Source organism: Stegodyphus dumicola, chromosome 2 (assembly GCF_044657685.1).
Source record: "Stegodyphus dumicola isolate Sdum_Otavi_A_Nest chromosome 2, ASM4465768v1".
NCBI classification, from domain to species: Eukaryota; Metazoa; Arthropoda; class Arachnida; order Araneae; family Eresidae; genus Stegodyphus; species Stegodyphus dumicola.
In genome coordinates this window covers 258,142,719-258,158,821 of record NC_140769.1, presented here as the reverse complement: position 1 = coordinate 258,158,821, position 16,103 = coordinate 258,142,719, and the positions used below count along the sequence as shown (strand labels likewise).

Sequence of the window (16,103 nt, the reverse complement as noted above, 5' to 3'; positions counted from 1 at the left end):
TACGCAGCTATTTTAAAACAATTTTTAAATGTATGAAGTTCAATCTTTCATCATCTATAATAAATCTGATAGAAAGACATGTAGATATTAAGTGAGAAAAAATATATGCTCCCGCCAGCGGCCGAACGAGAACATCGCTGGACACCGGTAGTTCGACCTGGGATAGAATTCCAGCGAAGAGGTTAGATGCATGGGTGATTTTCATAGCTTTCCCCATTGTAACATAGATACGAACAAATTTACTTTAAAAAAATCCTCCACGAAGGCATCCCTTTCCATAGGCAGATAGCCCTCGAATTAATTGGCCTTACTCAATTAACTTAATCATAATGAACTTTGTAAAAATGTTTCAATCAAAATCAACACACTTCCATTCTACTTCAGACTTTTATAATCTATATTTATTTCGTCTTACCTGTCAGAAGAAACGTGACTAGAAAGGCATCTCTGATCTTCATTGCAAAGGAGTCTTCTTCCAAGATCTAGAAGGGAAAATGTCATAATTTAGGTGTTAGATTGGTGAACTGAACTACAGAAGTTTTTAGAAGAATATGAGAAAATTATGTAGATGAAAAAAGAGTTTAATAATGATTCGAGAACAATCTTAGTACAGCGGTGTCAAATTGGTGGTCTCCTAAGCAAGTTTATGTAACTCGCGAGTCCCTTAGGATAATTAGTATTATTATGACATTAATTCTGAGTCCAATTTTTCTGAGACAATGATTCTGATTCCAATTTTGCATTATTTGCATAGCAATAAAAAAAATCTGATGTGTACACCACATGACTTCCTTGTACGGAATATTAAATTATACGCATTTTTCTTGCATTTAATTTAAACTTATTGGATTAAATTATATCTACTTCGTCGACAGCGCATAAACCACAATAGAATAAATGCACTCTTTAAAATTCACTATATTTGTTTACCATACCGACACTCTAGCTAGGTTCAGTTAACAGTAATATGTTTCGTTCATATTATATAACTCAGAATGCACAAAATTTATATCATTTGAAGAATTATCTAATCTTTGCCACATGTTCTATTCAAATACTATTTAAAGACTATTTAAATAATAAAGTTATTTAAATAATAAAGCTACTATTTAAATTCTATTTAAATAATAAAGCTAGAACGATGTATAAAAGAAATTAAGCAAACAAAGCAAAAAAGAAACAGTTTTTCTCAGACGATTGAGTATTTCTCATTCAATTAATTCAGTTCTCACTTCGCGACAAGGCAAAAATACATGAAAACTCAAAATATCTGTATTAAAAATTACGAAGTAAATCTTAAACACTTATTTACTCGAAAAAATTCCAGAAAGGATTAAACATGATTTAATTCTCAATAATAAATGAAGGCGTTATCTTTCTTTAGCTTAGTTTCTCTAGATTGGCAACGAATGCACTATCCTGCTGTTTCAAATGTAAACAAGCAATGGCCGCCATCAAAAACATTATTAGGCTTAGCGGCACTTAAACAACTTTAAAATTGTTGATAATTCTAAAAATATTGCATACAGATTTACTAAAGGCATAAAAACATTAACCGGAAGATAAGAACAACATAATTCAATCATTTTTAAAGCAAAAAAATGTACAATTTATAAACATATAAAAGTAAAGAAACTGAGATCACTCAGCCGGTTAGCAGAGTGGATATGTATATATATAAATATATTTATACCTGTTTGGTGCGGCCGATTGCAACCAAAATACGAGGTGCACATCTACATGTTATAGCAGTCCTATATACAAAATTTCAACTTTCTGAGGTTACTCGTTTTTAAGTTATGCGAAATACGTACGTACGTACATACGTACATACGTTCGTACAGACGCCACGAAAAATTCGTTTCAGAATTCATTTTAAAGCAGTTTTATAATTTTTTTGGAGGAAAAGAGTATTTTATTCTGTTTTTACGTACAGATATCACGGAAAAACATCGTTAAATTGCATTCGATAGCGGTCAAAATGGATATTTTCGTTGAAATATGCTGCCTGAAACTTTTCGCAATTACAATACTTCCTTTTTACTTCGTACAAGGATATAAAAGTGAGCAAGTCTTCAGAAAATTTACAGATTGAGCTAATCAATTTACACTGTCATGTAAAGCTTATTAAAAAATTCGAAAATATAAATTTGATTAAACCTTTTTTACACTTATCAAACGTTAAGAATATTTGCAGTAAGAAGTTACGAATTTCAGTCACTTTCATTTACGAATGTTTGCATTTTGTTCGGAAATACATACGTATATTCTTACGAATTTTGTTACATGTAAATAATATTGGTGAAAATAAATGTTAATTGTAGTACCTCTTGTCAAGGGCTTCAGAATACGAATCATCGGCAGAAAAATAGGGTTCCAGTGATAAATCAACTTGAGGTAAAATGCTATCTCTCCGAATATAGAGGAAAATCCCTAAAAGTCGCCAAGCTTACCAATCATTTGACGACATTTTTAACCAGTCCCTGTGTAAAGTAACTCTTCCGATGCTGTGCTGTGTAACGGTGCATGCCTTGGAAAAATTTTGATAAATCGAAGGTACTGGAAATTTCTCGGGGAACAGAGAATACGGGAAGATCGCAACTTGACAGTTTGTAAGTATTGCATTTTGCTCCTTCTCGTTATGACCAGAAAACCACCAAATAAGGGCACTCTTCCATGGAATACATCAGCAGATGGCTATATGATTAATATAGTGTCATGAATGATGACACTGGTTCAAAAATACTCCGCTTAATCTCTCCCGTTAAATTGGAACTTAAGTGAGGCCCTCGAGGTTTGGAAACCGCTGTAAAGAGCTTTCAGTTCACCTGAAAAGTTGGAAACGTTTCCCGACGTGTCAACTGTTCCCACAAGTGAACTCTAAAGAAACCACTCTAAAAAAAGTATCTGATACCGACACCACCTAACTTCTTTGTACGGAATATTAAATTATACACATTTTTGCTGCATTTCACTGAAGCTTATTTCTTCAAATTTCATCAGAAATGTATTTCTTATGCAAATTATTCAGTTCTCACTTCGCGGTAAGGCAAAAATACATAAAAATTCAACCCCTTTTCATTAAAAGTTGTAAAATGCAGAAAATCATAAAACACCAAATGCAGTTAAAAACAGTTTAAAAAAACAATTTTTACAATTAAAATTTGTAAACAAAAACAAGCAATTTGGCCAGCGGGCAAGAAAAGCGATTTCCCCCCCCCAACACACACACAAAACTGGAAGTTTACTTTTGCTTCCACTCAAGAAAAGACACTAAAGTTGGTGCACAAACTGACTTAATTCACCGTTGTACATGGAGTTTCAAATGTAAGCAAATGGTGGCCTCGCTAGGCTTAGTACCACTCAAACTAATTTTAAAATTCTAGGCAATTCTACAACTATTGCATGCAAATTAACAAAAGACATAAACCACTTCAACAAGACTATAAGAACAACATAATTCAGTCACTTTTTTAAAATAAAAAATGCCTGATTTACCAACATATAAGAATAAAAAATAACTGAGCTCAACGAGCCGATTAAGAGATTGGGTATATAATTATATATATAAATATATACGTTTGGTGCCGCCGATTGAAACCCAAAAAGCGATGTATACAACTACATATTATAGCAGTACCATATACAAAATTTCGACGTTCTAAGGCTACTCGTTTTTGAGTTATGCCAGATACATACATACAAACGCACGTACAGACGTCGCGAAAAAAATCTCTTTTGAATCCATTTAAAATCCATTTTAAGTTCCGTTTTGTGGAAAACGAGTCCATTATTCTGTTTGTGCATACAGATGTCACTCAAAAACATTGTTCAAATGGATTCGAGATCGGTGAAAATGGATACGTTCGTTGAAATGTGATTTCCGAAATTTTTCGCGATTACAACACTTTCTTTACTTCGTACAAGGAAGTAAAAAGTGAATTGCTTTAAACAAAGCCGGAACTCACTAATTAGGAATTCAATTATATGAAATACAAACGATCATTTGAAACTGCTGCGGTTGAGGCCGAAAAAATTAAATCTCTGAATGTACCCGCTAGGAACAATATTATAGAAATGCTCAGTAAACAGTTCTCTAACCATACCTAAGCCCTTAAAGAACCAGCAGCTGCGACTCAGAAGGATATACCAAATAAATATAATGAACATCTTCTAAACAAATGGACAACTTCCAGGAAATCAGGCAAATGTAAAAGTGTTGAAAATATTGTAAAAGAAATCTCGCAAAAGAGGAGATGTGAACACAGCAGATATGCTCCCCGTGATGGCGAAGGAAATTTAGGAAACTCTGTAAAAGAAGTTTATAAAACCCCTCCAATCGCGTTCGCATAAGAAAATGTGAACTGGTTAGCTATCAATGCTATATTTACCAAAAATTGCTAGACCCCTCTCAAAACCGATATGAAAAAAAAATTATTTTTGTTCACGTGAAGAATGTTAACGATTACCGTTAAATGATTGACAAATTATAAGACAGAAGAACTCTTTCCAAGCCTATCAACTAAATTCAGAAAGAAATGACAGAACTGTTATTAAAAAAACTCCCAAATCCCATACCAGAAGATGCCGTTTACGAAGATTCAAATAGAAGAAAATTCCCTACTGCAAAATTTCGCTAGTTAAGAAAACCCAGCAAAAATAACTACGGGAAACTTCCCGCACACTTTCTAGAACTTAAAAGAAACCCAGAAGGAAATGCTATTTTTTATTTAAATAATACGTTCAATGTAAATGTTCTGATATAAAAATACACCCCAAGAAACCTCCGACTCAGTGCTACCGCGGCCAAGAGTATGGAGATACTCAACGCTTTTGCTTTAATTCAGAAAAATCCTGTGAGTACAGAAAAAGGTACAGAAGTGTTCTTTGCCTCAAAAATTCCGAAGCCCACCAGCGGCCGAGCGGTAAAAGTCGCTGAACACTGGTAGTTCGGTGAAGGCTTCGAGACCCGACGAAAGGGCTGGCGGCTAAATGGGCGTTTTCATTATTTTCCCCGTGTGTAACGTGAATACGAGCCAGTTTCCATTAAAAAGACCTCCACAGGGCATCCCTCCCTTTCCATGTAGTGCCTAAGGCGGAGCACGTAATAAGTAAAAAAATATCCGGAAAATAAAACAGCATGCTGCTTCTGCGGAGACGAACATGTTAGCAGCTACCGAGGTTGGAAAAAATATCAGAAGAAATTTGTCCTAAATTCAAAAAAGAAAACGCCGGTACTATAGAAATTCTTATTCTTAACCTAGAAGACTTTCCTGCATTAAAATATAAATAAACCAAAACCTCTGAAACTAAATTCACGAAATATTAGCCACGCAGATAAGATAAAATATAAAGAAATTGCCCTTCGCTAACTTCACGAAGTTTTTGATTGGTTTCAGAATATGAAGATCCAAAAATTTTGAATAAGCACTATTACTGCACTGCAAAATATTAGAAAAGCAAAAAATGCAGCAGAGAAATTCCTTTTAGGTATCAAAGCAGCACAGATCCTAATAAGTTTCGCCAAAGCAGAAAGTTAAGAATTCCGTCTCAAGTATCTCAGCCGAGAGGTTATAACCAAGAGTTATGATTACTACCTCGTGGCTTCGAGCCTCGACCAGGCTCTTGTCTTTTCTCAATTTCTCTACAAACTACACAATAAAACGGTAAGTGCTTTAATAAAATGAAACTCAATTTATTCGCGAATAATAATATCAATGCAAGTGGAGTTTATTATGTGTTACTGTCGTAATAAAAAATGTCAAGAATAACTGCATCCTTAGGAAAGAAATTTCTAGGGATAATTAGATACAAAAGTCACATTTTAATTATGTTTAGTCACTTCCCTATTATCAAATAATATTAGTTTCCCTATTACCAAATAATATTACCTTCCCTATTACTAATTCTTTGGACAAACTGTACTTCATAGCTTTTTGATTAGAAAATAATCTCCCGTTTTACTTGTTTGGCAACATTTTCGCCCGCGTGACGACATGTTTGAATGCTGCAGCAATTCCCTCTCCCCCCATTTAGGCTTATAAGCACGGGGTTTAAATTGTTGGTGAATTTGTGGGAGAAAACCACACTCTCGTCTTATTCACGGATCGGCATCGGAAAAGTGCAGTGGGTCACGAAAGTACAAATTTGATGAACAATTATTTTAAAAGCAAATGTTTGGAATAAAAACTTATGGAAACAGCTTATTATTTGAAATGAGAAATACTGTCCCCTACTTTTAATTTATTCTTCTTTCAAAATGTCGCATGTAAACAAGCTGTGAGATAAATTGAAATGTTTTTAGAATTTCCGAAAAGAAATATTCCTATTCCGTAATTCTAAAACGTTGCGAAATGTAAGGTATTAAATTTCCTATGCTATTATTGTTCGATTAGTGATTGAATATTGATTATTAAGATGGATAAGCACTAAAAAAGAAGCAAGGAATGCTAAGAGCTTCAGTAATAAGACTGTTAGCTAAAATGGAAAGTTAAGTAGAATCGGATAAATATGAAATTTGATTTATTAGAAGATGACTTATCCATCTTAAATGAAAATGAAAACAATATATTAATATTGAACACTGAAATTGAATGTGTCATAACAGACGAAAAAGAGTATGACTTTGAAATTAATTCATTTAAAATTACCTTGTGCAAATCGAAGATCAATAGAATATTTATAAATAGAAAATGTATTAGATTAAATGAGATGCCATCTAATTCTTCTACTATAGATACGGTAGAGAACACAAATACAAATACAAATGGCGCTAAACTTCCAAAACTAACCATAAATAAATTTAAAGCTGAAATTTGGGAATTTCAAAGTTTTTGGGCTCAATACGAATCTGCTATACATAATAACTCTGCTTTAAAGGATGTAGACAAATTTAATTACCTCAAATCTTTACTAACGAACACAGCTTTAATGTTAATAAAGGGATTACCGTTAGCTGCCGAAAATTAAACTAAGGCAATAAATATTCTGAAAGAAAGGTTTGGTAGAAAAGAAATTTTAATAAACGCACATATGAATCGTCTGCTGAATTTAAAGCCAGTAAAAAAATGGATGATATTAAAACATTACGTAACTTATATGATAGTTTAGAAATTGAAATTAGAAGCTTTGATTCCCTTAACGTTCCTTCGAGTTCTTACAGCTATTTTTTGTGCTCACTATTAATGAGAATACTTCCTAGTGAATTAATTTTAGAGTTCAATCGATCGTAAACCCCTGACACAGAAACCACAGTGACTAACGTTTTGGAATTTCTGAAGAAAGAAGTTGAAAGCAGAGAGTGTCCATTTTTCCAAACATCGCCAAATTATTCTGAGTTTAGCATAGGAACCGAACAACATAAACATCAATCGCGAGACCTTTTTAAAAGTGAAAAATATTATACTGCCTTCAAAAACAAGCATTTTGTCCCAGTAGTTGCGTCATTGAATACGAATACATCAACAGTTGATTGTATATTTTGTGGAAAGACAGAAAATGAATCTTCGAAACATTCTACTTCAAACTGCGCAATTCCAATTGAGGAGAAAAGAAAGAAATTAAAAATGTCTGGCAGATGCTATTTATATTTTCGCAAGGCTCATACGTCAGCCCGTTGTAGCTCGGATATACTCTGCGATTTATGTTCATTAAGGCATAATACTATTTTACATGATAATAAATTTGAAAATAAACAGGAAAATAAAGGTGAGCTTAAAACAGACAAAGTAGTGGCGTCGATTTCGGAAAGAGATTACAAAAATAAGATTTATTTACAAACTGAAATGCAGTAGCTTTAGGTCAGAATAGAAGAAAATATGTCAGACTCATTTTCGATTCTGCCTCTCATAAATCTTTCATCCTCACAGAAGTATCAAAACAATTGAAATTAAATGTTGTGGGGGAAGAAGAACTTCAGATTTACATCTTCGGCTCTACTGAGCCTATAGTTAAAAGGCTAAAAAAGGTTATTCTTAAAGATATATACGGACCTGGGAAAATAATAATTGAAGCTCTTGAAACTCAAGAAATTAACCAAGCTGTTATTGGTATGCCAGGAAAGGAAATACTTAATTATTATAAGGAAAATTCGATAAGACTTGTTGATGCTACAAATATGGGTGTCCATAACTCTCAAATATCAGTATTAATTAGTAATGATTTTTATTGGAAAATAATCACTAGAAGGGTTAAAAGATTATCAAAGAGTCTTGTTGCCTCTGAAACCTTATTTGGTTACACTATAAGTGGAACTGAAGCATTAAGTAATGTTTCTACACTTCATTCCGGAATTACGGTAATGAATGTTGTTGAGAATATTTTTCAGGTACATGATTTGGAAACTAGTGCAGCTCTAAAAAGGCTATGGAATTTAGATGCAATTGGAATACTTGACTGTAAAACAAATGAAAATGACACTGAAAATATGCGGAGATTTGAAGAAAGAATTGAATATAAAACCAATCATTATGAAGTCTCATTACCTTGAAAGGACAATGTAAACAAAATGGGTCGTAATTATAACGACCCATCTAACGGATGGAACAGTTTACTTAGAAGATTTAAGAAAAATCCTGAAATTTATGAAAAGTACTCAAGGGTAATTGAAGATTATCTAAATAAAGGAATAGGTAAAAAGGCTCCGAAGAATTCTGAAGAAAATATTTATTTTTTGCCACACCATTCTGTAATAAGAGATCTTGATTCTACGAAGTTTAAGGGTCGTAGTTGATGCTTCCTCACATACTCATGATAGTCTGATAGTCTATCTTTAAATGATTGCTTACATTCAGGACCAAATTTAAACCCTGAATTATTAGATTTGCTGATTAATTTCCGTCAACACAAAGTAGCATTTGCCGTAGATATCGAAGCTGCTTTTCTACAAATTCTGTTGAAGCCTGAGAACATAAATGCAGTAAGATTTCTTTGGACTGAAAAAGAAAAGGAGCAACAGATGATTTTAAGAATGACGCATGTAATATTCGGAGTAACCTGTAGCCCCCTTTACTAGCAGCAACTATAAAGCATCACGCAAGAAAGCTGAAAGCACAATATTCGAAGATCTGTCAGCTTTCTGAAGAAACTTTTTACGTAGATGATTTGATTCAAGATTGCAGATGATGAAGAAAATGGAGGAGCAATAACGCCCAATTACACGCGATTTGGAATGCAGCTGAAAATACGAAGCTTAATGGAGACGGAATGAATAGCACTTTGTTAGGATATATTTGGAATTATGATGCAGATAGACTGAAATTTCGAATCAGATATGAATTACTCAAAGACCCGGTTGAAAAAATAACAAAACGGAAGATTCTTCAAGTTGCGGGCTAACTATACGATCCTATCAGCTTCATATCTCCCTTTGTTGTTGCAGCTAAAATGATGATGCAAGAATGTTGGCAAAGATGATACCAATGGGATGCACCACATGATCAAGAATTTCAAAAACGATTTAAAACCTCGTATAATTAAATTCCTAAACTAATAAATGTTGAAATTCCAAGAGATTATTTCAACAGTCTGCCAAAAATTAATTTGTTGAATATTCAGTTGCACTGTTTTACAGATAGTAGCCAAAACGGATATCGTGCCGTGAGATGCAATGAAAATAAGCTAACAAAAATATCATTTGTTATGTCCAAAGCAAGAGTTGCTTCCATAAAAAAGGTTACATTACCTCAACTGGAGCTTTTAGGAGCAGTTATAGGAGCTCGACTCATCACATACATTCGTTGAAAAACATAGAAATGAAGATTTATATGTGGGCAGATTCAGAAATTGTTGATTACATTGGGTCAAGGCTGATCCGACGAAATGGAAACAATTTGTATACGAAATAGGTGCCTAGAATTCCAAGAGAAAACTGATCCAGATTGGTGGAATTATTGTGAGCTATGAGAATCCTTCGGACGTATTGACGAGAGGACAGAAGGTATAAACCCTTTCAAAAAATGAACTGTGGTGGTATGGCCTACCTTGACTTGTTAAAGGTAACAACGTTTGGCCCAGATCTTCGAGAAATTTTAATGAAGATGATAAAATAAATTCTGAGAAACGGAAAGGAAAGAAACAAGAAATCTTAACAGCAAACTGTATTTTGAAAATGCTTCCTATCGAGAACTTCAGTGACATAAAGAAAGTATGCAGAATAACATCTTATGTTTTCAGATTTATCAATAATGTGAAAAACTCAAAACTAAGAAGAATTGGACCTGTCAAGGCTGAAGAGATGACTGAAGCAGAGAATTCCTGGATCAAGAAAACCCAGAAAGAAAATTTTAGAGAAGAAATAAGGAAATTAAAGATGAAACAAAGCGTAGATAGTTCGAAAATATTCACATTAAATCCATTTGCAGACTCAAATGGAATACTCAGAGTAGGTGGAAAGCTTCAAAATACTGGTTTAAGCTATAATCAAACATATCCAGCAATATTATCTAAGAAGTCTCATTTAACAGATCATATCATTAAAGATAGTCACTAAAGGCAAGGATTCGCCGGTGTAGCTGAAACTTAACTCCAGTTAGAGAAACATTTTGGATACTAAAGGATCGACAGCGCGTAAACAGTAATATTAACAAGTGTGTGATTTGCTACAGATTTAAAGTTAAGCCACTAAGTCAGGATATCGCTCTTTTGCCAACCGAAAGAATAACAGACGCAAATCCCTTCGAAGTTGTAAGATTTGATTTTGCTGGTCTTATGAGTACAAAGGATGAAACTGGGAAGGCTTATATTGCTCTGTATAGATGCGCTGTAACAAGAGCAATGCATCTGGAACTTGTGTCTAGTCAAACAGCAAAATATTTTCTTCAGTCCTTTAGAAGATTTATTTCAAGAAGAGGAGTATGTTGAATGATATATTTAGACAATGCAAAAACCTCCAGACGATGAGACACGGATTTACAAAAACTATGGAATACCATCAAGGACACATAAGTTCAAAATTAGTTTGGTAATAAAAGTATTGAGGGGAAATTCAATGTGGAAAAGGCGGCCTGGTGGGACGGTTTCTGGGAAATGCTTGTTAGATCTAATAAGTCATACTTAAAGAAAATACTCATGAAGGCTTCACTTAAACTTGAAGAGCTAAAAACAGTTTTATCTGAAATTGAGGCAATATTGAATTCACGTCTGCTGACTTATGTTTATAGTGAAGTCGGAGAACGAGAACCGCTGACATCAGCTCATTTTCTAGTTGGACGAAGATTAACATCTTTACCATCTGGCAAATTTCTTGAGCCCGATTCAACTAAATAAAATTTAACAAAGCGATATAAATACCGGGTAATATTATTAGACGATTATTGGATGGAAAAGGGGAATACTTACTTGAAATAAGAACGTAAAGCAAATTCAGAGAGGTAATGCCGTACAGATCTTTTGAAGGGATCTGTAGTTCTAGTACATGAAAAAAAACAACCATGGAAGATGGGAATTATATAGGAGGTGTCATCCAGGACGAGATGGAAAGATAAGGGCTTGCACTATCCGTTTAACTAATGGAAATCATCTTCGTCGTCCGTTTAACTAATGGAAATCATCTTCGTCGTGCAGTTATTGTACCCGTTAGAAATGACTTGAACTCTTTGAACTGAATGCAGTGAATTTAAATTGCGAACACTGCGTCTATGAACATTTAAACTTGTAGAACATTAAAAAAATTTAGTGTTTAAGATAACTTCAACATCCAATCCTTTGATGAACCAAGAGTTCATCTAGGAGAAGGATGTTACAGTTTATATAGCTGGCCCCGAGAGGGCGCAGCTTTTTTATTTTTAGCTTGTTATTTTTTTCTTACTGCATTGCGGATTTTGATATAGATGTAGTGGCAACAAAAGTAAAATGATGAACGTTCTAATGTAAAAATTTTTTGCTGTAAATAGTTGTAAAATAGAGTTTCTGTGTGAAAATCAAAATGGCAAAGAATTCCAAGCGTCTTGGTAAAATCATCAAGAAAGGTAAGCAAAAGATTATTTATCAAATGTTAAAAATAAGAACATTTATCAAATGTTAAAAATAAAAAAAATTTATCAAATGTTAAAAATAAGAACATTTATCAAATGTTAAAAATAAAAAAAATTTATCAAATGTTAAAAATAAGAACAAGAAAATGTACAATAATTTGAATATTTGACTGGAAAATTAAAGATTGTTTCTATCAAATTTGGAAACAAATGGCTTTACATGACTTATATTTTTTTTTCTTTTCAAAACATAACACTTTTTATTCAACGAGATTCATTACAGCATTTTATAAACTACTCAAAAATGTTTTTGTTTTGTGGCATTCTTTTTAGGGTTGCCGCCATGGGGTTTTCCATTTACCTATTTGGAAAGAACACCTTTCAGTGCAGTTGTATTTTCAATACTGATGATGTTCAACAGTCCCACATGATGAAATGCCTTCACTACTCGGAAGGCTTGGTTTATGCGATTACGGTTAAGCCTCGAGGGCTATCTGCCTAAGCGGAAGGATGCCTTCGTGGAGGACTTTCTAAGTGTAAACTGACTCGTATACACGTTCACGCGGGAAAAACCCCGAAAGCGCTCATGCAGCCAGCCCGTTAGTGGGGGATTTGAACCTCGGACTGAACTACCAGCGTTCAGTGACTTTACCACTCGACCGCTGGTTCGCCCTACTCGAAAGGCATTGTAATGCTTTAACAAACCCAACTAATGTTTAAATAAAGGAAGTTATTTTAATGTTGTTTCATTAATTTCAGACAATGATGTCAATGCAATCATTTTATACAATTTGTGGCATACAATGCGCATTATATTGGAACAAAAATCATTGTTACTTGCAAAAATAAGTTTTTTCTTACTCATGGGTTCACACACAGAAATTTCCAAGATGTTTCTAAAATAGCCTCTGTTTCACTGGAAATGATTCGTAGTCGTAAACTGTTAGACGAGGATAATGCTTACTGCACTGTACCCCTGGGGGAACACCATTTCGTTTCAGTAGAGTAAGAGTACTCCAATGGCCTAATGGTTAAAAACCATTGAATACCAGCAGTTCTACCTGCTTTGGATTCGATCCCAGAGGAACGGACTGGCTGCAAATTTGGTTTTCATGTTTTTCCTCGTGTGTAGCGTGTTTCCCTCAGAAGGTCCTCCACGAAGACCTCCTTCCTCTTAGGCAGATAGCCCTCGTGGCTTTTCCATATTCAGATAACGTATTCTACGTCGATGGAATGCGTATGAATTAGCAATGTCGACATCTATAACCAGGCCCACGAGCGGCTGAGCGGTAAAGGTCTCTGAACAGTGGTAGTTCGGTTCGGGGTTCGAGTCTCAGCGAACGGACGGGCTGCGTGGGTGTTTTCGTGTTTTTCTCCATGTGTAACGTGGGTACGAGCCAGTTTACCTTAAAAAAAGACCTTAACGGGGCATCCTTCTTTTCCATGTAGTGCTAAGTCATATATACTTTATATATATATATATATATTTCTAACGGGGAGTACTGGCCGTTTGAGGCGTTAGCCATTACTACGGCCGGAAGCGGTGGTCACTTTATTATGGAAACACCTAATAGGTGGTCCACGGTTGCCTCTTATGAGGGGACAGACAAGTTACATCCATGCCGTCTCCGAGATTCGAACCTAAGGTCTTCGATAGGGCAGTCAGAGTCTCCGAGACTCTATACATATACATATAAAGTATATATGTAAAGTATACATATACATATAACTTTATACATATACATATACTTTATATGTATACATACATATATATATAAAGTATATATGACTTAGCACTACATGGAAAAGAAGGATGCCCCGTTAAGGTCTTTTTTCACAACACCGTCTGGGCGGTAAATTAAAGAGACTTTGATAGAAAATTTAAGCATCGCGACTAGTTTTCCTTCTTACTGCTTTAACTCATAAAAAAACAACTGGGATAATTTACTGAACTTTTACTGAAGAGTGAAAAATGTTTTTTTTTTTTTTTTTTTTTTTTTTTTTTTTTTTTTTTCTTCCTTTAATGAATTTTATACATTTATCCTTTTTCTTCTGCAAATATTTTACAGGTTTGGTTTTCGCAAAAAACATCACGGATGTAAAAGCAAGAAGACAACGCCGCACAAAATATTTTGGCAAAAAAAAAAAAAAAAAAAAAAAGGAGAAGAAGAAAGATTTCGTAATTCCAGCACATCGTACATCTCGCTATAAAACATCTAAAACATCCTGATAAAAAACCATCGAAGTTTTAAAACCTCATAGTAAAAAATTAAGTACCTACAAAATTTCGTAAACTTGATAATATGAAAATAACATTAAAAACATGCAAACTTAAATGTTTCAAACAATTTAATTTAATAATAATAAGTATTAATAGAAAATAAGAGATAATAATAAATAAATAACAATAATGAATAAAAGATAATAATAAATAATAATAATAATAATAATAATCTGAAAGGTTTCAGATTTTAAATTACGTCCAAGGGGGCGTTTTTTTAACAGTCTGTTATCTTTATTTATTAAATATCACGTTCTTTGCACTTAAACTATAAAATTCAGTTGAAAAGCAATATCGCTAAATAGTTTTAAATTCAGCATATCCTTTAGAATTTCCGATACAGAGTCTCGCGTGCTGGAGATAAAAATGTTTTTTCTGTACAACGTTGCCATTCCCCCTTAAATATGAATATGAAATCGATAATAAAACAAATTCCAAATTCAAATTAGAGCGCATGCCCATATTCTATGGAAGATTACGTTATTCAAATTTTGATGGCTCTAGGTACCGTTGTTTTATCACAATGCGAGAAATATACATACATTTATGCAGATTCTTCATTTTTTAATTTCTTGAAATATAATACAGGGATCTAACATTTGGTGGCAACAGTTTGAAAAGTAAAACGGACATTTATAATGAACCAACGCAAAATCGCAAAACGAAAACAATAGGCCTTCGGGGACAAAGCCCCTTTAGACTAACAAGTAATAATAATAAATAAGAGATAGTAAATAAATAAGAGATAAGATATATAAGAAACGCAATATAAAAAAAAAAAAATCTGAAAGGTTTCAGATATTAAATTACGTCCAAAGGGGCGTTTTAAAAACGTTTTGTGTGGTTACCTTTATTTATTAAATATCATGTACTACGTACTCAAACCATAAAATTCAGTTCAACAGCAATATCGCAAAATAATCATAAAATGAGCATATCTTTAGAATTTCCTATACAAAGTCTCGCGCGCTGGAGATATTTTTTTTTTTCTGAAGAGCTTTGCCAATGCTCGCTTTGAAATCGTTTAGTTTTTTAATCAAAAATTCGTTGCAGTGTTACAGAACCTGAAATCGATATTAAAACAAATTTCAAATTCAAATTAGGGCTTCCACATGCCCATGTTCTATGGAAGATTATGTTATTCAAATTTTGATAGCTCTAGGTACCGTTGTTTTATCACAGTGCGAGAACCATACGTACATTCATGCATATTCTTCATTATTTAATTTCCCTAAATATAATCCAGGGCGATAATATTCGGTGGCAACAATCTGAAAAGTGAAACAAGGCTTATCGTGAATCGACGCATAATGCCAAAACGAAATTAATAGTCCTTCTGGGCAAACTGGTTCTTTGAACTAATAAGATTTTTTAACCTATACTGTTTCCGATTTTCTAATTAATTAGTAATTTTTTACTGTAATATCAAGAAGAAAACTTGAACCTTCAAAAACTGAACGCTGTTTTGTATAGAAAATAAGAGAATTTAAACATACGTAATTAACTTCCAAGACTTATTATTTAGCTGATCTCTTTTTCGCAAAATTTTTCCATGAAAAAATGCAGCATGAAATATTAGAAAAATGAATAAAAAAATCTGTTAGATTTCATATTTTAAAGCTCGCCCAAAAGTGTCTGTTAAGGTTTTTTAGGATCTCTCTGAACACGTAGTCTGTCTGCTCTTGCTTTGGATAGCTACAGGATTTTAGCTTTATCATTAAGCATCATTATCTTCTCACTTACGCTGTATACAGTTCACCAGTAAGACCACAAAAGTTTTAAAAGCAGCATATTATTAGAATTCCCGATGCAGTGATAAGTATGGGCATAAAATTTTATATAATTTTTCA

General features: G+C 33.6%; 1 protein-coding gene across 1 annotated transcript in view; it reads right to left on the bottom strand.

The window, feature by feature from the left end:
* LOC118197013 (protein obstructor-E-like) overlaps positions 1–16,103 on the bottom strand; it is an 85,433-nt gene that overhangs the window by 30,675 nt on the left and 38,655 nt on the right. Inside the window, exon 2 of the mRNA XM_035368480.2 lies at positions 416–482. Coding sequence (XP_035224371.1) covers positions 416–458 — 43 coding nt within the window. The 5' untranslated portion in view covers positions 459–482. The remainder of the gene's footprint in view (positions 1–415; positions 483–16,103) is intronic.